The 21,429-nt window shown below is 35.3% G+C and overlaps 4 protein-coding genes across 6 annotated transcripts; 3 read left to right on the top strand and 1 right to left on the bottom strand.

Annotated features, from left to right (window-relative positions):
- Positions 1-649: 649 nt before the first annotated feature.
- On the top strand, positions 650-4,466 carry LOC108216038 (kinase-interacting family protein). Of its 2 annotated transcripts, none has more exons than XM_017388695.2 (3): positions 650-808; positions 1,674-1,817; positions 3,277-4,466. In XM_017388695.2, exons 2-3 carry the CDS (start codon positions 1,691-1,693, stop codon positions 4,263-4,265), a joined length of 1,116 nt encoding a protein of 371 aa, XP_017244184.1. In that variant the 5' UTR covers positions 650-808; positions 1,674-1,690; the 3' UTR covers positions 4,266-4,466. The 2 variants fall into 2 exon arrangements, with proteins under 2 accessions (XP_017244184.1, XP_017244183.1); XM_017388694.2 differs by lacking the exon at positions 650-808 and adding an exon at positions 856-1,586.
- A 110-nt stretch (positions 4,467-4,576) lies between these two features.
- LOC108217746 (xyloglucan endotransglucosylase/hydrolase protein 9-like) lies at positions 4,577-6,658 on the bottom strand. Its single transcript, XM_017390625.2, has 4 exons — positions 6,407-6,658; positions 6,205-6,305; positions 5,835-6,028; positions 4,577-5,074 (listed from the first exon to the last, which is right to left on the bottom strand). Exons 1-4 carry the CDS (start codon positions 6,615-6,617, stop codon positions 4,675-4,677), a joined length of 906 nt encoding a protein of 301 aa, XP_017246114.1. The 5' UTR covers positions 6,618-6,658; the 3' UTR covers positions 4,577-4,674.
- Positions 6,659-9,089: 2,431 nt separating this feature from the next.
- On the top strand, positions 9,090-11,386 carry LOC108216524 (uncharacterized). Of its 2 annotated transcripts, none has more exons than XM_064092722.1 (2): positions 9,090-9,574; positions 11,069-11,310. In XM_064092722.1, exon 1 carries the CDS (start codon positions 9,176-9,178, stop codon positions 9,533-9,535), a length of 360 nt encoding a protein of 119 aa, XP_063948792.1. In that variant the 5' UTR covers positions 9,090-9,175; the 3' UTR covers positions 9,536-9,574; positions 11,069-11,310. The 2 variants fall into 2 exon arrangements, with proteins under 2 accessions (XP_063948792.1, XP_017244794.1); XM_017389305.2 differs by having other exon boundaries at positions 9,091-9,556; positions 11,069-11,386.
- Positions 11,387-16,402: 5,016 nt separating this feature from the next.
- LOC135152426 (G-type lectin S-receptor-like serine/threonine-protein kinase At4g27290) lies at positions 16,403-19,968 on the top strand. Its single transcript, XM_064092721.1, has 7 exons — positions 16,403-17,821; positions 17,937-18,062; positions 18,138-18,292; positions 18,383-18,593; positions 18,980-19,217; positions 19,319-19,469; positions 19,556-19,968. The coding sequence occupies exons 1-7, from the start codon at positions 16,549-16,551 to the stop codon at positions 19,826-19,828; spliced, it is 2,427 nt and encodes an 808-aa protein (XP_063948791.1). The 5' UTR covers positions 16,403-16,548; the 3' UTR covers positions 19,829-19,968.
- The last annotated feature ends 1,461 nt before the right edge of the window (positions 19,969-21,429 follow it).

Raw genomic sequence — 21,429 nt, 5'->3', positions numbered from 1 at the left:
ACTTGTTCATATAGTTTCATTCCATTCTACGAAGTGAACACAACCTGAATTATTCGTTTGGTCTGCGACTCACTAATCGATTACGATAAATTGGATCGGATTTTACAGTTTTTTCTTCTGTAGTACCTCGACGTGACATGAGCGTGAAGGGGGTCAAAAATCCGTTTTATTTTTTTATAAAAGCTAAAATCACTCGTCGACTCTAAGCGTATAAAAAAAATGTGTAAATTTTATACTCCAACAGAATATCAAAGTAATACTCCCTCCGTCCCTCCCATTTCTTATCAAATGAGTTGGGCACGGAGGTTAAGAAATATGAATAAAGTAGGGGAAAAGAGAAGGAAAAGTGGATGAAGTGGTGGGACTCATTGACTTTTAATGTATAAAAAGAAGATAGTGGAGTAAAAGTAGTGTGAAAAGGAAAGAAAAGTGGAGAAGTAGTGGGCCCCATCGACTATTTTTGGTAACTTTTGAAATGTAAAGAATTGGATGGGACACCCTAAAAAGGAAAGTGTAAAGAAATGAGAGGGAGTATTGTTTACCTGTCAACAACTGACAATGCTAAAGCTCTACTTTAACGCTGACCCCACCAATGTACACATGGCATTATGGTAATCTATGTACGGGGCCACTCCTGATTTTTCCTATCAGTTCACTAGCTAGACTAGCTAGTCGCTGCAAGGAGCAGTTGTGCTTATATACGTAGTCCACTTACACTCGACACATCAAATTCAAAACCCTTTACCTGTTATACCAATCTCTCTCCCTCTCTCTCTCTCGCTCTCTCTCTCTCTGGTTTCTGCTCAAGGTAAGCGTGTTTCAACCTTTCCTTTTTTTTATTTCTCGCTGTTTATGTTTGTGCATGTGTGGTTGTATTTCTACATAATATTACATCTTTATGCTTTTGGCTTGCTTCAACTACATAAACTGGTCTCGTTTAGCAACAAGCTTGTATAATCAGTCTTGATTTCTTCCTTCTTGTGTGTTAAGTTCTTGAACCACTACTAATCACAAGACATAATCTACAAGACCAACAAATTTACCGTTATTACACTGTCTTAGTTTTAAACTTTGTTGTGGGATCTCCCTAGTTAGAGTTCACCAGGATTTCAAAATACTACTCGCTAATTAGAAATGTTGATCATTTTTATATGTCCAGATTTAAAATATTATTTGCTCAATTCAAAATTTGAGTCTGGGGCTTTGGCTTGGGTCATCGTTCATAATAGAGTTGTTAATAAATTCAATATACTACACATATACGTTCATGTTTGCTGGTATAAATTTTGAACAACTTATCGCGCTATTTCCCCCTGGATCGGCGGTCCATTTCCTGTCAAGCACTCGTTTTCATCCAGTTTGCTCCTGTGCACTTCAAACATTTTATTTTGTTTGAATTTGTTACCTTCATAAAATCCAAACTAGGACCAGAAGTATTACTTTAGTCTGAAATTTAGACGGCTGCCAATTTTTGATAACTTTTCAGGTGTAAATATACAAAAAGCCTAATTCGGTATTAATTTTTGTTAACTTGCATTCTCTCATGTTACAAGAAGATCGATATCAAACAACATATACAATGTCAAGTAACCCACTTCTTTTTCTTTTTTTTTTTCATCTTTTGCAGCAGTTATATGTAATTAAAATTGATTGACTGATTGGTAATGTTGTAGGGCAATTGTCGGGAGATATGGAAGAAAACAAGAGAATAGAAGAAAAAAGTGATGATAATAATAATAATTCAAATCATTCAAGCAAAAACAATAGAAGAATTAGCACATTTATCAAGCCTTCTTGGTTGCTCCTCTCCGTGGCTGGTACGTTTCTCTGTCTCTTTAATTTGTTCCGTCTCGAAAGTAACCCCCATTGTTCTTTATTGCAGTACGATTATTTTTGAGCTTATTTTAGAGGATTTTTAATATGTTATATTAAGACTCTCTGGTTTGGAAGGCTGTATAAGGAAAAGGCACTTACTATATCTCAGATTCTTTATCCAAAATATGAAGATCTTTATCAACTGAAATATGCCAGATAAGATGATTTTAGATTTCAAAATGAAATCAAAATTTTATCTACTATACAGTCGTTAGTTCTCCTTGTCACAAGTATTCAGAAACGGCCAGTCTACACCCGAATACTCTGTATCCAAAAACATAGGTGAAAATGTTGTCGTTACAAATATAATGATTTTCACCATGATATGAGCTTTCCTCGTTAACTAATTCATAATTATTGATAATTGAAATTGGCCTTTATTTACAAAGATGTCTTTTCTTAACCAATCTCTGGAAAAGTGCAAGGGTAAAAGTTTAAAAATGAAACTTACCCTATTGTCGGTAGAGTGAAACAAGGATGAAAGTGAAAAAGTTTAACTGCCACTCTGCATAATTTTTACTAGCACTACCCCAAAAAAGACAAAAGTGAGAGTAAAAAAACAGCACTATTAATGCTCTAATTGGCCCATGTTCTACTGGGCCCACAATGTTCTTCCTTGCTTTTGGGTAGACTGCAAATTACCAGAATCTGAGGATCAAATTTGAGGGGTCACTTTCTACATTACTGTATCTGTATACAAAAAATGATGTTGAATAGACCTATTCAGCAAAAGCTGTAACTCTCTCTTATATTAATGTCTGCATTTGTCTCTTTACTTTGTACTATTACTATCACAGACTAATTCAAATTTGAATAGTGTACATGGATGAGGTTTTCAAAATCTTGGAAGTTTTTTGCAGAAAGGAAAAAACCAGTGACTAAAATTATATGTCATAAGAATAATTCCTCAAATTATTCAGAAATTACATAGCTTCTAGTTACCCTATCGACAAAAGATCCAAATTATCTCAATTTGGTCCAGTAAAGTTCAAATATTATGCATGCGAAAAACTTAAAAACGGTCTAGGTCATTGTTCTAGCAGGGATATGTCCCTGCTAGAACAATGACCTAGTATAGTGGGACAAGACTTTGTTTAGGGTGTGTGATTTAGTTTATGCAGAAAATTCTTAATTATGACCCTTTAATATTCATATATAGTATAGTGGGACAAGACTTGAAATTTTTACCCAAGTACATACCCATAGATACTTTGTTTAGGATGTTAGTTATGAGACACTGCTATTTCACTTGATTGTACATAATGATATCATATATCAGTGTTATTTATTTAATATATGTAGATTTGGGCCAAAGATAGCATTCAAAATATGTTTTTTGATTAAAAGTCTGAAGTACATTTGTGTTGGTCTATGCAAATTTGCAAATTATGGCAATTACAGATTTGGACAGAAGGATGAAAATGGTATCTTCAAACACTAACAAGGAAGAAGAGAAAGGTGACAGTTTTGCCGAACAAGCTGCAACGTATTATGAGAAACGCCCTCAGCTATTATCTCTACTCCAGGATCTCCACAACGGCTACCTCACTTTAGCTGATCGTTACTGCCAAACGCTTGCCAAGCATCGACATACTTCTTCGGCATCATCGATCCCAAGTTTCCAATTGTATTCGGATGAAGAAATATACTGTTGTAGCGAAGTTGACAATGAGTCTGACATCGAGAGCTCATTGTCATTTCAAGCTCCATTCCCGACCCCATTGAAGACTCATCAAGTCATAACCAATGCTGATCAGATTGTTGCTGAGCTTGTGATCAAGAATGTTGAGTATGAGATCATTGCTGATGAGCTGGATGGAGGGGACCAGAAGTGGCAGGAGTTCTCGAGGAAAATAGAGTTGCAAAAGAGCTTGTTGGAGGTATTGGAATCTGAAAGGTTGATTTTATTGAATGAGAACGCTAGGTTAGGATACAGAGTTGGTACATTGATGGAAGAGAACAAAGGGTTGACTGCTGATTCTTTATTTATGAAGAGAAAGGCTGGTGAGCTTGCACGCTGCGTCTTGAAATTAAGGGATGATCACAGGGTGTGCATGCTTAGTCGAAAGATTGAGAATCTTCAGGCTCAGATATATAGTTTAGAGAAGCGGAACAAGGAGTATTATGAGCAGCTTGTTAAACAAGAAGAGGAAAAAAGGAGTAAGATCACTATGAAGAAGATTATGAAACATAAGAGTGAAGTAACATTGGAGGACTGCTTTCAGGCGGACGAAGAAGAGGCTGGTGGTGATCCAAAGCGACGATGGCGGCGCCGCGGTGGGAGTGTGAGAGGGAGTGGCAGGAGGGCTTCTAAGCTGTGGGATAAGATGAAGAACATGGACATGCTTCTATGTGTTCCACATTACAACTCATCTACTTGGAAAGCATAAGAGCTCCTCTTAACTATTTAGGTGACTCCAAGTATATATGGATATATGTGACTCATATTAAGGGATTTATTTTTTGTTCCTTTTTATTGTTTATCACTTAAAAACTCTGTGGTATGCTGAAGAAACCCTTAGTTTATATTGTAAACCAAATTTGCTCTGGATCAGTTAGTATTTATGCTATATGAATGCTTTGTTATGACACTATCTTTTCAAGTAGTGCTTCCTTTTCTTTCCTCTGCTTCTTATCAATAATTCAATGAGTGTCATATACAAATATGTCATGAAGCCTAACTAATATTAAATATTATAAATAAGTGAAAAAAATATTAATGTAACCAGAAACTTGGTAGTTATATTACAGTCTTGAAAAGTTGCAAGAGGAAATGAAAACATGTACACCATTATAAAGCTACTTTAGGCACTCCTTTGGTAGCTCAAGGAATCTTGGGACATCCTTACAATAATCATATACCAAGTGGTTGGTTATAACCCACTTCAGTTGCTTTCTTTGCTGCTTGTTTAGCCTATTCATGCCTGGTTTGTCCGACCAGAACTGTCCTAACTTGCCACATTTTCCGGCCAGGCCATCGGATTCAGGCAAAAGCTCGCAAGCATCAATATTGAAGGATCTAAACATGGACACAAAGGGGGCGTTGGTCCAGTTTGTTTTCACTCTTCCTCCCTGTGTAGCCCAGTCATCGGCGTTCCAGAGTGATCCATGAATTCCCATAGCTTGAGCTTTAGGGTATGAAACCCCTATTTTCTCTTTGTTTGCAAATATCCTTATTGGGATATCATCAATAAGAAACCTGCAAATTTCAAAACAGTAAGAACATGCAAGAAAGCCTCCACAGAAATATTATTGTCACAATCCATCCACTGCTGTTGCTAAATTTATTGTCATCCACGTTTGATCGCATTGTCTCCTACTCCTTAAAGTAATAAAATAGTTATATCATTCAAGAATCACTCTTTGTTCAGTCGGCTCGTATTAAAATTGCTAAAACATTTTCTTTAAAGGATCGAGGACAACCTAGTGGTAAAGGCGTATCTCAACATTGGGATGAAACTTGAATAACCTTATCCGCTGAATACTGAATAGAAAAATATACATTTTCTCCTCATTTGGGAGGAGAGATAATAATATTTAGTTTGGTTTGAAGGGTATTATACTTATAAGGATGTTATTGTAGCTACATCTACAAGTCACCAAAAGGCAGCTCTCTAGGATCATTAGAAAGTGAAAGCATGCTGCATGCCAAGGTTGCAGACTTGCAGTTGAGACAGGGGGAGGCAAAAGAGAATACATTATTTCTCAATTAAACATGAGGGCATCATTGTCTATCTTTATATATTTATAGGAAAACAAATGTTAACATCAATAACTTGGTTTATGATAGTAGTTGGAACACCTGTCAACAAGTTAGGCCTGGTATTGTAGTGATTAGTTACATTCTCATGCTTTGATTTTGAGATTCCCTCAGATTTTTTTGACTTTTATGCAGAAAGTGTAGATTTAAGAAAACAGAAACATGTTGATCCTAGGCACAGAGGAAATTAACAGCTTACACGATGGACCGATGATTCCAAAAGAAAGAATAGGTATGGAAGTCTGTTGTAGGATCAAACCAAAGAGTATGCCTCTGCTCTCGATTTCCAGAGCCATTAACATACACATTTGTCTGAACTAGATATGGCTCTCCTGATATATTTCCCAGAAACTCAAAGTCTAGCTCATCATGATTAGGCCCCTCTGATGACATCTGCATGAATATTTCATATGGTAAATTCTTAACATGTTTTACGTCTGATGAGTTGTGTGTAAAACAGTCAATTATAAGTGTCATTCATGATCACAGTACAAATGCATACTAACAAACATTGACATATCCCTGCAAATAGACCAGATGACTGGACTTGAGTTACAAAATATACTTACATAAAATGCAGTGACTATTCCAGCTGAATCGCCTTCAACTAATTTGAGCTGTAAACTTGCTTTACCAAATAAGTACTTGCTCCTGGACTCGAATCCACACCCTGCATTTATATGAAATGTTGAGAATCCATAAACTATCAAAAACAAGAAGAAAAAATTTAATACTCTGCGCGTGTTAAAGTATTTGCAGCATCAACAATACCCGTTGTATTGTCAAGTGTTAACCAAATGGTTTCCCCCTGAGTAACAATATGATCAGGTGCCCAGTTGGGCTTAAAGAGTTGAGTGAAATCAGCAGAAACCAGCTGAACTAAAGCTGAAAACAACACAATGGATAATGCAACTAGAGTAATCAAATTTAAACTAGACTCCATTGTTTTAGACTCTGGTATGTTTCTTACATGGATGTGCATATTTATACAAGTAGTTTGGATAGTGGAAAGATATAATATGAATTGATATCCATAACCATTGGCAGTAATGAGCAGAGGCGGTGCACTTTATGCACAGAGAATCTCTACCAAAAATTGCACTTGCAGAATTAACCATTATACTTGCTAAATGGATGAGCTGTTATCAACCTTTTGTTGCTTCCATTCACTTCAGCTTGTAAAATATTATGTAAACGTCTGCTGGATTATATGGTCTTGCTGATCATCATACATTATACATAGACGGCTGAAAATAATATTTGTCTATGCTAGTTGCCAACCACAGTTCAGATTTTACAACTTACAAGCTATTAATTGTAAACGATAAATCTGGTGATAATTCGGGTCGAATTCAAAACCTTTTTTAAAATTAGATTTATCTTGAATTCAAATTCAAAATAAATTGAAGTATGCTGACCCTTGATAATATTTTTGAATGATTATGAACAAAAGAAAGTGTATCATTTTCTGGTATGTCACCAAACATGTTTTTATACCAGAATATGGTTACGAATATATACTTGAAAAGAGTCATTTGTGACTATAGTTTAATAGAAAAAAGAATATACAGGGGTGGGTACTACCTCAAGTACGGCTGCTGAATAGATGTCGACTTTAGATTTTATTATTGAAAAACCTATCTTGAATATAAATTGTCCAGAAATCTCATTAATACGAGGTTTTTGGAAAGAGTCCAAAAAAATATCACAATGAATCATAAAAATTATGAAGAAGTATTTTTTCAAAAAAAATAATTATGAAGAAGTATTTTTTATTAGAAGACACATCAACTCCTCTACATCAGCATATAAATTTTAGAATTAATGTCATTTAGTCAAAAATAGTCGTCAGTATTATAACACTAGTCGAGAAGCCGCGCGTTGCGGCGGCCTATAAAAATTATATTAACGATTCAATAACAATATGTGGAATGCAATAATTTTGTGGTTGTCTATAAAAAGTATATTAATAATTAAAAATTAATATTTGTAGGATAAAATAAATTTTATATTATAAAAATCTTGATATAATACCAATACTAATATATAAAATTGTAAAATTGGACTATAATTCATGTTGTTGAAAATAAATTTCTACACGTAATTAACAATTTAAAGCACGACGAATCTTAATTTTATTTGTGTTTTTTTAAAAAGTAATCATGTTCTTACATTGTCACCTTCCTCCAAATTTTTTTAGGTTGATTGTGCACAAAAACATCTAACTTACGTGAGATAGCGGTCTATAACTACCCTTACTTGTAACAACCTTTATTTTTTAATACTGTATGAACAGTCTTCACTTAAAAGTTGTTTAAACAGAGCAAACAAATAATGCATGAATAATTTATTCATGTTTACAAAGTAAATCACATAAAAATTAACAAAAACAAACATGTCGGATGAACAAAACAAATATAATAAATGATGAACAAAACAAATATTATAAAAAAATAACCAACAAACATACATCACTAATACTCCCTCCGTCCCACCACGATGCTTACATGCACTATTTGCACGTATTTTGAGATTCTTATAAAGTGTAGTTCAATAATGTTCTTTTAATATTTTTTTTTGAGTAAAAATTTAAACGTCAAACTTTTTTTCAGGATTTATTTTATAAAAAAAATCATTATGGAACTATATTTTATAAGAGTCTCAAAATGCGTGTCGAAAAGTAGCGTAAAGAATCTGGTGGGACGGAGGGAGTAGTTAATTTATTGATATTATCTATCAATATCATGTCAAGGTTATATTCTTCTTCCGTGTTTGGATTTGTCGACTCCCACATAGCGGTCTATAACAACCTTTGCTTGTAACAATCTTTATTTTTTTTAATACCATATAAACAGCCTTCACTTATCGTTGCAGAAGAACGCACCACCGAGTTAGAAATCGAGCAGAAGAACGCACCACCAAGTTAGAATTCGAGCAAGATAACTATCACCAGAGAGAGAGAGGTAGGATTGTGGTATTGAGAGAGAATGTATTTTTAGATGATCGAAAACCCTACAACCTATAGAGATATTTATAGGTGCAGAGAAACTTGTGTGTAGAAAAATAGAACGAAACGATGTGAGAGGCGCCACCTAAACGCCTCTCGTTTCCCCTTTATATAAGTATATTGATTTCTATATTAGAGAATCACATCCATTTAACTTTAATTTATTAATAATTTGTTAAATATGTAAAATTAAATTTTCCTAATTGTCAAGATAAGTTGGGAATAATTGAATATATTTTTTATGTAGTAATTTGATTATTAAAAGAAATTCCTAAATAAAAATATCCAAATCTATATTTACAAGTAAAAAAATTGCTAAACTGATCGGATTTATTAATATTTATTTAATAAATTTGGATTATGAATAAAATATTAATTTAAAATAATATTTTTGTTATAACAGGGCTTCGCAAATCGCATACATTAACGAGAAAACAAAAAAATAAATACAGACAGGGATTTCGATACACAAAAAGCCCTAATTTGATATTTGAGGTATTTATCGTTACTGAGAGCTCGAGAACGTCTATTCAATGGCGGATCCATACGGAAAAGTAAAAGCCGGTCGCTTAACATTCAAAGGCGGCGACCTCGCCATTCGTAGCAAATCGATTGACAAAAAGCACAAAAAGAAGAAGAAAAAGCCCGAAACTATCCTCTCCGGCGACGACGCAATCGCCGCCGCTTCCGAAACAATCGAACCGGAAGAAGGCTCATCGGCCGTCGGCGAAGATGTGTACACAATAGACGCGGCGAAGAAGATGAAGTATGATGAGTTGTTTCCGGTTGAGGCGAAGAAGTTTGGGTACGATCCGAAAGCGAAAGAGTTGAAGTCGGTGGAAGAGGCGCTTGATGATCGTGTTAAGAAGAAGGCTGATCGCTATTGTAAATAGTGTCAAAATGAGCTCGTTTCGGTAATTCTGTTTTCTCAAGTAATTCCGGAATTTGTTAACTGATTCTTGTATCTACTTAGTTATTGTTTTGAATTGTTTTAGTCCAGCTGGAAATTGTGCACAAATGATCATATTTTGTTACGATTTTTTCTTTTCTATTTAAGGGGATTATACTGTGGCAGGCTTGTTTTGTGTTTACTTTTGAAATGAAAAAACAAGATAGAGTGCTTAGGACATGTTGTGAGGGTTTAACGTGTCGTAGTTGGAAATGGAAACAAAGCAATTGTGCATTTTGGTAATAGAATATAGCTGGGAGACGAGTTGACGTATGGTGAAATGGTGTTGCATTATATAAAAATTTAAAGGGCTTGTGGTCTGTCGTGGATGGGGTAGGGTGAAAAAGGGAAGGATGGGAATGATGTAGGAATGTTAATGTTTGAAAGTGAAGCCATTGTTGTTGGAAACGTTGGCACTTGGCACTTAGCAGCGGTGCAAGCAAAAGAGTTAATGTCAGTTGTGGTGGACATGATGGGAAGAGTTTGCATAGTGGGTAGTGTAGGCAGAGTGTTTGATGGCCATGCTACATTCTGTAGGGTTCACATTGCCAGTATCGGAGGCAATGAAACCCTAGGCGATGGTGGAATAGTAGGAATAATTTTTAGCAAGCGGCAAGCCGCAAAGTTCACATCTATGATTGACAGCCAAAAATCTACAGCAATAATGATCAAGGAATATCCAAGGGTAGCCATATGATGTAGCCTGTATGAGCAAAAGTTTGGGCTTAAGTATGGTAATATTTAACTGGGATTTTTGAAATATAAATCGGAATTATAGTAATTTGAAGGGGTCTTATATAGAGTGAATACAAAAAGAGTTTGATGAGGTACAGATGGACGAGTTTCTTTGTTGGTTTATCGTTGCATCTATACATCATCTATATTCTTATATATCATCTATACCTGCACCATTAGAAATTAGTAGTTTATTTTAATTTCTATTTTACTTTCGAAGTAAACTTTTTACAGGACAGCCTACCCCAAATTTATAGCTATTGCTTTTATTGGTTTATATTGGTTTAAAGATGTATATATAAGATGACATCTAGAAAACTAAAAAACAAAGAGTTTAGGCTGCACAAGATATGTTGCGGTCCGAACAGGGTTCTTGTAAAGCCCTAGAGGTATAAAGCTTACCTACTTAAACTGACCGGCCTTGTTTGAAAATTTAAATAGTTGCTTACTCAAGCAGACAACAGAGCTTGATTTTCTTGTATTTCTTTCATTAATCTAGTACTGATGCGTCATTTATCACGGGTTGTCGTAATCTCTGCGAATTATGTTACATTATTTGACCTTTTATATCTTCTTACGTTTGCTTTCAACTTACTGATGTCTTGGTCTTTATATGATCATGTTGGTATTACTTTTAGTGATTGCATATAATATATTCTCGTAATTATATATACCAGCTCTTTGTTGTTGTTTTTCTTGTACAACTCATTAGATTCACTAATATCAAATCTTTGATTTTCAGGTAAAATTCATCTGAATAGGGCATCAGACCTTGTGGGATTTATGCTATGCTGCATCTTGATACTGATTTGTCAGTCCTGTAGTCTGATAGAGTTATGGAGATTGTATGTATAGCTGCCGCAAAGGTATATGTTACTATGTGTTGTGAAATAGACATTTAGATATGGGGAGAATGTAATATTTCACAAAAGTGGGGAATCTGTAGTTAAAATATGATCTTGAAGTATTAGACATATAACCTCACATTCAGACTGACAACTACTATCAGAACATGTGTCAAATGGTCATTCTTTTACATATAATCTGTAGTTAATATTGATATCTGTTATTGATAATAATTTTTTATTTTATTTATTTTTTTAATTAATTATAAATTATATTTTTCATATGTTCGTCATTTATAAAAAGAGGATATTATTTATAAATTACATAATGATTTTATATTTATTTTGAAAAAAGACATTACAGTTACTAATAAATTGTAAGCTCATTTCTTTTTCATTATTTATATCTTAGAATGATGAAATAAATATCTTAGACAAATTACAAATTATCTTACATTCGCTTTCTACATGAATTCTAAATAATGCATAAAAAGGTTAATTGAGGAATGACAAATAATTAATAATTCTCAGTTTTGGCTGAGCACCGTAATAGAGGTGTTGATGAGCGCGGATGTTGGTGGGTCCTGGTCGTGCGCGGGTCGGATAGAAATCTTCATTCTTAGTTTGAAAATACTGTTTCCTTATACGATCTCAAAAGTTGAGTGAGACGATTGGAGTTTCTTCTCTAAATCACTGTTTAGATTTCAAAACGCAGCTTATAGTTCTCCGCTTTTGATTATGGCCTAATTCTTGTACAATATCTTCGTACCCCTGCCTGATTTTTCTTACCCTACAAAAAACGATAAATAGATGTCTAAATTTGGACAAAAAGAAAAAGAACTGCGAGCATTTAGGGTGTGTCGTTAGATTGAGTTCATGGGACTCAGTAACGAAAATAAGATGATATTGGGACTCGTTAGAGCATCTCCAACCATGAAGACCTCTTGGCTAAAAGATGAGTTGTCATGCCAAAAATAAAAAATTTAGCCAACCACTTCAAAAGTTCACACTCCAACCATAGTGACCTGTTGTCTATAAATTTAGCCAACCTCCTATGGATGGCCAAATTTGTCGAACCTCTACAGACCTGTAAGAAATCTGTAGGGTGATTACACATCATTTATTACCATATTAAACTGATATATTCTATTTATAACAATCTAAACATTAATAACATACTATTTTCAAATTATAGCCATCCAATATAGTCAATACCATCGAAGCACAATGTCTTACAGGTTCAACAAATTTTACATAATGCGCTACAGGTTCAATTTAGCCAACGATTATAGCCAACACCATTGGAGATGCTCTTAGAGATTTGCCTTGATCTCTGGAGCAGCTTGCACTGAAGCTGCGATGAAGATGTTAGAGATTAGTTTTGTTGATGCCTTCAGTGTGTATAGCAAGAGTGCGATTTATGTCGAACATTTTATGATATCCAGGTATGTGCTCACTCTGTCTATATAAATAAAAGTTTGAAATACAGCAACCAAGCAAAGAAAAACTATCACAGGACATAAAGATCCTAAATAATCCATAACGGTTGATTTGGTTTACGGAATTATAACGGCCTCTCCTCGTGCAGGTTAGTGAGAGTAGTGTTGAAAGTTTGTTTATGCCTTCTCTAATAATGCTAAATTGGTCTCTATTTTTGACTCTTGAATAGTACAGTCTGATTGTTGCCATGTATGTTGTCGTTGAGATTGAGCATAAAAATGCTTGCTCGGGAGTAGGAGTTGGTCTGTTAAGCACCTCCGGTGCAAAAATAAGGTGTCTCTTTTAACTCAAGACTATTACTCCCTCTGAACCTTTATACTTTTCTCATAACATGAATGACACGGTTTTTAAGAGTGATGACAGTGGGAGTAACTTTGCACTAATTGTATTGACTTCTAAAACCCAGCATTAATTACAGATATACTAACAGAGTACCAACACTAGCTAAAATATTTGTACAATGCATTACTTTGCTGCCAACCAATTAAAATACAGGAACAAATTTGAACAACCAATCAGATATCAAGATTAGCCATGCACGGATTAATGGGATGAATGGGAGTGATAGTAAGTTCTTTTGTTTTTTTAACTGCCGCCTAAAATTGTTCATATGTATGCATATATACTAGTGACCCAAAATAGAAACGGGAAAAGTATTTTGAATTACCTTAAAAGGAAAGTGAGAAAAGTATTATGGGACGGAGGGAGTAAAATTTTTGTGATAGCTAGTTACCTCCTTTCCCGAATGCACCCTGTTCTTATTTACAGGGTTCATTGGCTTTTGTCTTCCTGTGACACTTGTTTTTGCCTATTACTCCCTCCGTCCCATTTTATGTGACCTCATTTCCTTTTTGGGACGTTCCAAAAAGAATGAACATACAATACTTACTATTTTTGAACACTACTTTTCACTATTACACCCACTACCTCTATATTTTATACTCTCTTTTTATTAAATAAACACTATTACACCCACTACTTTCCTCCACTATCCCAAATTTATTATTAAATATTGATGGGTCCCACCACTTTACCCACTTTTCAACTACATTTACTACCTTTTTCTTAATCTCCGTGAAAGTCAACCCCGTTCACATAAATTGGGACGGAGGGAGTACGTGTTTTTTCCTCTGTGTGACCCGGAGGGGTCGATGACAGACAAACCCCGCTGTCTTTGCCCCGATAAATAGTTAGCGGGGAGGGTGCTTAGACGAGTCAGAGGGAAGTGTATGAAAATGGACCCTGTTATTGCCCCCTACTTCATTGAATGTACTTTAGTAGGGGGCAGGGGGCAATGATAGGGCCCACTGACTCGTCTAATCACCTTTCCCGCTAACTATTTACCAGGGCAAAGACAACATGGTATGTCCATCGTCGAACCCTCAAGGAAAAAACACGTGATAGAGACAGGTGTCACAGGAAGATAAAAGCCAATGAACCCTATCAATAGGAACATGGTGAATTCAGGAAGGAGGTAACTAACTACCACAAAAACTTTAAGAGTCTTGAGTTAAAAAGATCATACACCTTACCAGTGGCGGATCTGACTATGAAGTTAAGGGGGGTCAATTTTTTTGTAAAAAAAATTAAAAGGGGTCACAAAAAAATTAAGGGGGGTCAATTTCAATTTTACAACCTAAAAATATGTAAAATATTAACAAACAAAAAAATTAAGGGGGGTCAGTTGCCCCCTCTTGCCCCTTTTAAGATCCGCCTCTGCACCTTACTCTTGCACCGAGGTACTTAACGGGCCCAATCTCCGGGCAAGCATTATTTTGCATGATCCTACTGACGACAACATACACTGCTCAACAATCAGATTATATTATTTAAGGGTCAGAGGTAGAGACAAATTTAACCTAGTAATGTGGTAATCAGTATGCATCTCTGATCAGTTATAATCCTTTATGAGAGAGATCTGTGCATCTTTATATCCTCGCTGACTCTACTTCTTGTACCATGAGTAAGGACTGTTATAGAAAGCAATTATATTCTTGTATGCAGTCTATAATGACTATACTCAATCATAAAAGTACCTTGGAACATAATTTAATTCTCTGAAAACTTCTAAATTTTTTGAATTGATATATTATGATTAAAATTGAGCTAGAAAATCGCAACAAAACTAGACGACTTTAACACGAACTGCACAAACTCATGTTCAAGTAAACCAGAACTTTCACCAAGAAATTACTGAATTTTCAACATCTTAATAGGAGACAACTGATGGGCATGTCAATCGGGGGGAAATGGGGAATTAGAATAAGACACTGTTATACTAAAGTTGGTTTTAATTTTCAATGTGTTTTCCACTGGAGTACCCAAAGTAATTTTAAATCCTAGTTTCTTGTTTGCCAGAAGATAAAAAAGGATATTAATATATTTTATATGACTAGGAATTTATATTACAATAGTTTAGTATAAGAAAGTTTACTTCCAGAAAGCCTAATTCCATCCATCATTATCAATCAATGAAGAAGTTGCCGCAATTAGAATATACTCATCTAGGATCTGATATTTCAAGTGTTTACTCCATTTAGAAATTATATTCTCTTAGAGCATCTCCAACGGCGTTGGCTATAATCGTTGGCTAAATTGGACTTGTAAGACATTATGTAAAATTTGCTGAACCTGTAAGACATTTTGCTTCAATGGTACCGGCTATATTGGTTGGCTATAATTTAATAATAGTATGTTATTAATATTTTAAATTGTTAAAATAAAATATATCAGTTCAATATGGTAATAAATGATGTACGATCTTCCTACAGATTTTCTTACAGACTTGTAGATGTTCGACAAATTTAGCCATCCACAGGAGGTTGGCTAAATTTATAGACAACAGGTGAGCATGGTTGGAGTTGAGTTTTTGGAGCTGTTGGCTAAATTTTTTTATTTTAAGTAAGTCAACTCACCTTTTAGCCAAGGGTTTTAGATGGTTGGAGATGCTCTTAGCACGTTGTTTTTGCTGATGATCTGCACTTTCCTAGCAGCTTCTTTGAACATCTCCATCAGTGTATGGTGAGGTTTCCTAAATATATAATAAATAATTCATTTTTAAAAAAGCGAGGATTCTATATTGAATGACAACTACAATAATACTTCCTATTTATGTTTATCATCATTATTATTATAGTATTAAATTCAAGATTTATAAACAAAAAATAATGTATAAAATGTGGAAAACAGTGTGATAAAGGAGGGAGGTGATTATTCAATCATTAAAAATCAAATGAGTAATGCGTTAGTCATTACCTATATATGAGAAATGAAAAATGGATTCTAAGTATTTAGTGAATGACTAAGCCTGTGTTGGAGTTGATTTTTTAACATGTTCTTCAAAATTATAGTCTAGAACATCAAATAGCTAATCTATTATAGATGTTTTAATATGAATAACATGATTCAATATCTATATAGATATAGTATATGAGGCATGAGCAGCTAGCTAGTTCAGAGCATACGAACGTACGAACGTTACTAGTACAAGTCCAGTGGAAAAAAAGCGTTGGGTGGCCTTTTTAGATGTTTTGTAGTACAACTCTATCATTTACCTTTGATTTTAGACAAACGATCATACTGAAATTTTGCACGTTTACTAGGAAATATTAAAATCTTCTCTGTACCACTGTGGTCTTGATGTTATGGTTCTTATCTCATAAAGTTTTCTATAGTTAATTTTGCAGTTTCTTGTTACAATGCCATATATAATATAGAGAATTGCAGTTGAAACAAAAATATGAAAGAACCTATGTTACCGTGAAGAATCCAATTTACATGAAAAAGCTATGCGCACACATTATAGTATTTCAAGGACTCGGTCAAAACAATCGTAGTATAAAAGAACACAAGTTATGCACAAGTTTTGAGTAGAGATATGATGACATCAAATTCCATTTTCGCATTCATTCTTGTTATTTCCTCTTTACTTGCACTGTCTAGTGCAGTTTCCATCATAACTGCAAATCAGTCCATCAAGGATGGAGACACTATTGTTTCTTCTGATGGACCTTTTGAGCTGGGATTCTTCAGCCCAGGGAGTTCACAAAATCGATATTTGGGAATGTGGTATCGCATCTCTTCATCAACTGTGGTATGGGTTGCTAACAGAGAGATCCCTATCAACAGTACCTCAGGTGTATTACACCTCACAACTTCCGGAATTCTCAATCTCTACAGAAATGCAAGTGATCTTACTCCAATATGGTCTTCCAATACGTCATTGTCTATTCAGAATCCAGTAGCAGAGCTTCGGGAAAATGGAAATTTTGTTATTAGAGAAGAAGGTGATAATAACCCTGATAAGTTCTTCTGGCAGAGTTTTGATCATCCAACTGATACACTATTATCCGGAATGAAGCTTGGGAAGAATTTTGTGACAGGCCAAGAATGGAATCTGTCTTGCTGGAAGAATAGTGATGATCCAGCTCAAGGGGAATACACATATAGCTTGGATCCTACTGGATTGCCGCACAATGTAATACACAAAGGTCAAGAATTGATCTTTCAAACTGGAGCTTGGAATGGTCTTCGATTTAATAGCAGGCCGACTTCTAGTGGTAACTCAATGTACACCCACAAAGTTATTATTAGCAAAGAGGAAGTGTACTACATGTTTGAGGTGATCAATAGCTCAGTATCGCGGTTGATAATAAATCAGAGTGGAAAAGGGCAGCGTTGGACATGGCTTCATGAAGCACAGAAATGGAACCTTTTGTATGAGATACCGACTGATAATTGTGATAATTATAACATTTGTGGGGCTTATGGTGACTGCAACATTAATAAAGGGCCTGTATGTTCATGTCTGGAGAAGTTTGTTCCGAAAAACATTGATGCTTGGGCCAAGGGAGATTGGGTTAATGGGTGTACAAGGAAGAAACCACTTAATTGTGAAAAAGGAGATGGATTCCGCAAGTATTCTCATATTAAATTGGCGGATACACTTTCCATTTGGATGGATGAGGATATGAATCTTAAGGAATGTAAAAAAGCCTGCTTGAAAAATTGCTCTTGTATGGCTTATGCTACTTTGAATATTTCAAATGGTGAGCATGGATGTTTACAGTGGTTTGGGGACTTGAAAGACTTGAGAGAAGTACTCGAAGGAGGTCAAGATTTATTCGTAAGGGTGGCCTTCTCTGATTCAGGTAACTTGACTAAAAAATTTAAACTTGTTTGCAGGATTTTTCAAGTCACAGTTTCATTACAGAATAATCTATCTCTGCTTCTTAGAGTATTTTATCATGCCTTATTTCTGTTTAGATACGGCTATAATTGGAGCTACACTCGTAATTAGCTTATCAGTATCAGCAGGAGTTTGTTTACTAGCTTTAACTTTGCCCTTTTGTATATGGAAAATAAAGAAGTTACTGCTGAAGAGATCGGAAGGTAAATGAATTCCACTTGTCCATGTCAAGCTGCCCAAATTTTATGCATCCTCTGATATATTACGTCTGTTATTAGGAAGTGTCAGAATTAATTCAAAAGAACACAGCAATATGAGCCATAGAGAAGAACTGGATCTACCTTACTTTTGCTTATCCGCGATAATTAATGCGACTGACAATTTTGCAACGGTTAATAAGATTGGACAAGGTGGATACGGACCCGTTTTTAAGGTAATCATCTAGCTGCATCTTATACTAAGTATCACTACTACGTGTAATTGTCAGCTGCTGTTTATAGACATCCTGCATTGTAATTTTAAGGGAATATTGGAAGACGGAAGAGAAGTAGCTGTGAAGTGCCTTTCAGAAAATTCTTCACAAGGAAATAATGAGTTCATGAATGAAGTAAAATTTATTGCCAAACTTCAACATCGAAATCTTGTCAGGCTTATAGGATACTGCGCCGATGGGGAAAACAAGATGTTGATATATGAATACATGCCTAATAAAAGCTTGGACTGGCATCTGTTTGGTATGACTCTACTAAAATTTTAGTTATACTCATGCCTATCTGCATATTTGTAACATTATACTCCCTCCGTCTCAATTTATAGGTTCATTTTGGAATAAACACAGCATATTAAGAAAATAGTTAGTTAGATTGAATCTTATCTCATGTATCATTAATTTGTACATTGATAAGGGAAAAAAGAGTTGAGTTTCAAAAAAATCACAATAAATATAGGGATTTAGTGCATTGAGAAATGAGAATAATGTTGAGTTTCAAAAAAGTCATAATTAATATAGAGATAAATTTGTATTGAAAGAAGAGAGGGACAAATATTTTGGGACAAAGTTTTTTTCCAAAAAGGACCTATAAATTGAGACGGAGGGAGTAATGAATTATCCTTTGAACAGATGAAGTTCGCAACAAGTTACTGGACTGGCCCAAGCGCTTCCATATTATTGGTGGAATTGCTCGTGGTATTCTTTATCTTCATCAAGATTCACGGCTGAATATTCTTCACAGAGATCTCAAAGCAAGCAATATTTTGCTAGATATTGATATGAATTCGAAAATCTCTGACTTTGGAACTGCAAGAAGTTTCATGGAAAATGACACCACAGCAAACACAGAGCAAGCCGTAGGAACATTGTAAGACAAATTATTTATGGTTTGACACGAGCATGCACACACATATACACTCACACAACTCCGTTTCAAGTTTGTAAAGCATTGGCAACACTGTGCTGCAGAGGCTACATGCCCCCTGAGTATGCATTGGAAGGACTATTTTCTGTAAAATCAGATGTATATAGCTTCGGAGTTCTGACGCTGGAAATTGTGTGTGGAAGTAGAAACAGAGGAACCATTCATGGAGACCGCCTCCAATATCTACCTGAACATGTGAGTAGTATCATACTCCTAATTTAATGGTTGGTGCATTCTATGTTTGATAAGCATTTATGTAAATATTAATAAAATTTGTTTAGGCATGGAGACTATTTATAGAAGGCAGGTCACTGGAACTGGTGGATCGGAACATAACGTGTAATCCTTGCTGCACGCTTGAAATGGTACGCATAATCCATATTGCTCTCTTATGTGTGCAACAATGCCGTGAAGAAAGGCCAAACATGTCGTCTGTGGTTCTAATGCTTGGTAGCAGAGAAGAGTTGCCTATACCTTCAAAACCTGGTTTCTTTTCTGAGAGATATACTGTTGGATATGATTTTAGTGACATTACTATATTACAAGGTCGATAGAATAATCACAGGTGCACAAGGCAACTGCCAGTGCATATCAAGGAAATGTTACAAGAAGATTTTCTTTAATTGTCACGTCTAATTTATTATGTCCATGTGGAAAGTATGCACTAATGAATAATGATGGTATTTGTTCATGAGGTTTTCTTTTATATTTCGTTCCTGTTGATTAAAAAAACCCAAAACAGATGCTTAGGACTTCTTGTTGTCCGATTTTAGAGTTCCGAATCTGAATCAGTTCGGATTAAGCATATAATTGGTCTAGCTGTTCAAAACCGGAACAAAACAGTTGCGCAAGATTTTAGAGTTCCAAATCTGAATGGGTTCGGATAGGATATAATTTGTCTAGTTGTTGGAAACCAGAACAAAACAGTTGTGTGCCTTCTTAATCGAATGGAGCTGAGAGACCAGCAGACATGTGATAGAAAATAGAGAAACTAGAAACTATATTTTTTATAAAGGTCTTTCCAGTGTGTGCTCATGAGCACACACTAACAATTACTTTTTATTTAAGTGGAAGATTTTTAGTGCAACTAGAAATTCATCACCTAACTAATAAGTGGTTGTTAGTGTGTGCTCATGATACTTGAAATTCTGTTTTTATAAATTTAGAAAGGAATTACAGCCCAGTAACTATTTATAACAGACAGTAACAGAAAATAATGAGGTATACAAGTATCATAGAACCACAAGTTCCTAAGCTCTGGAGGCAAATAATCATACATAAGTCGATAAAAGTGATACTGATCATACATAAGTCGATAAAAGTGATACTGAAACGGTGTTGCATATATAAAGTTCTCAAGGGCTTGTCTTGGATGGAGGCGGGCTGAAGAATGGAATGGATGGGAATGTTAATGTTGAAGGAATAGAAGGGATGGTTGTTGGAAATGTTGGCAGTGTCGCGGGCAAGGGAGGCAATGTCACCTTTGGAATTGTAGAGGGCATGGTGGGAAGAGTTGGCATAGTTGGTAGTGTAGGCAGAGGAGTTGCTGGCAAGGGTGGTAATACGACATTTGGGAGTGTCGGCATTGCAGGCAATGGGGGCATTGAAACCTTAGGCAAAGGCGGAATATTTGGCAGAGTTGGTGCTGAAGTTTGCAGCAGGTGGCGAGCTCCTAAACTCATATCCACAGCCGAAAGTGACAGAGCTGCGACCAAAATCAGGATGAAGCAATGTCTAGAAGTGCCGGAAGCAGCCATGTTGGATAAGAGCAGAAGGGTTAAGAGTAGGTTTATAGTGGGATGGGAATGTAGTAATTTGTAGAAGGGAATTTATAGGGAGGGATTGATATAGTTTGATGAGATGTTGGTAAGAAAAGTTTAAGTTTTTTTTTTCTTTCATATTCATACCATCTAAAAGTTGATCACAAGGAAGAATACAGATATTTGGTTGTACTGAACATGAGAATTTAAGAAACTTTAGGCAACAACTTATATGAATTAAGAAGCTGTCGAACTAACCAGGCTGAGTAAGCTTAATTATTTCTTACGACATCACCTACACATTCACCCTAAAAGAATACTCGCATGTACAAACACTTGAAGCATTGAGTGTGTCCTTCAAAAATATTTCGGGGCCGTTTGACTGAATTTAAATA

The sequence above is a fragment of the Daucus carota genome, chromosome 4 (assembly GCF_001625215.2).
Source record: "Daucus carota subsp. sativus chromosome 4, DH1 v3.0, whole genome shotgun sequence".
In the NCBI taxonomy this organism is placed as follows: domain Eukaryota; kingdom Viridiplantae; phylum Streptophyta; class Magnoliopsida; order Apiales; family Apiaceae; genus Daucus; species Daucus carota.
Note: the sequence above shows the minus strand (reverse complement) of the source record. Positions and strands in the feature narration are given on the sequence as shown.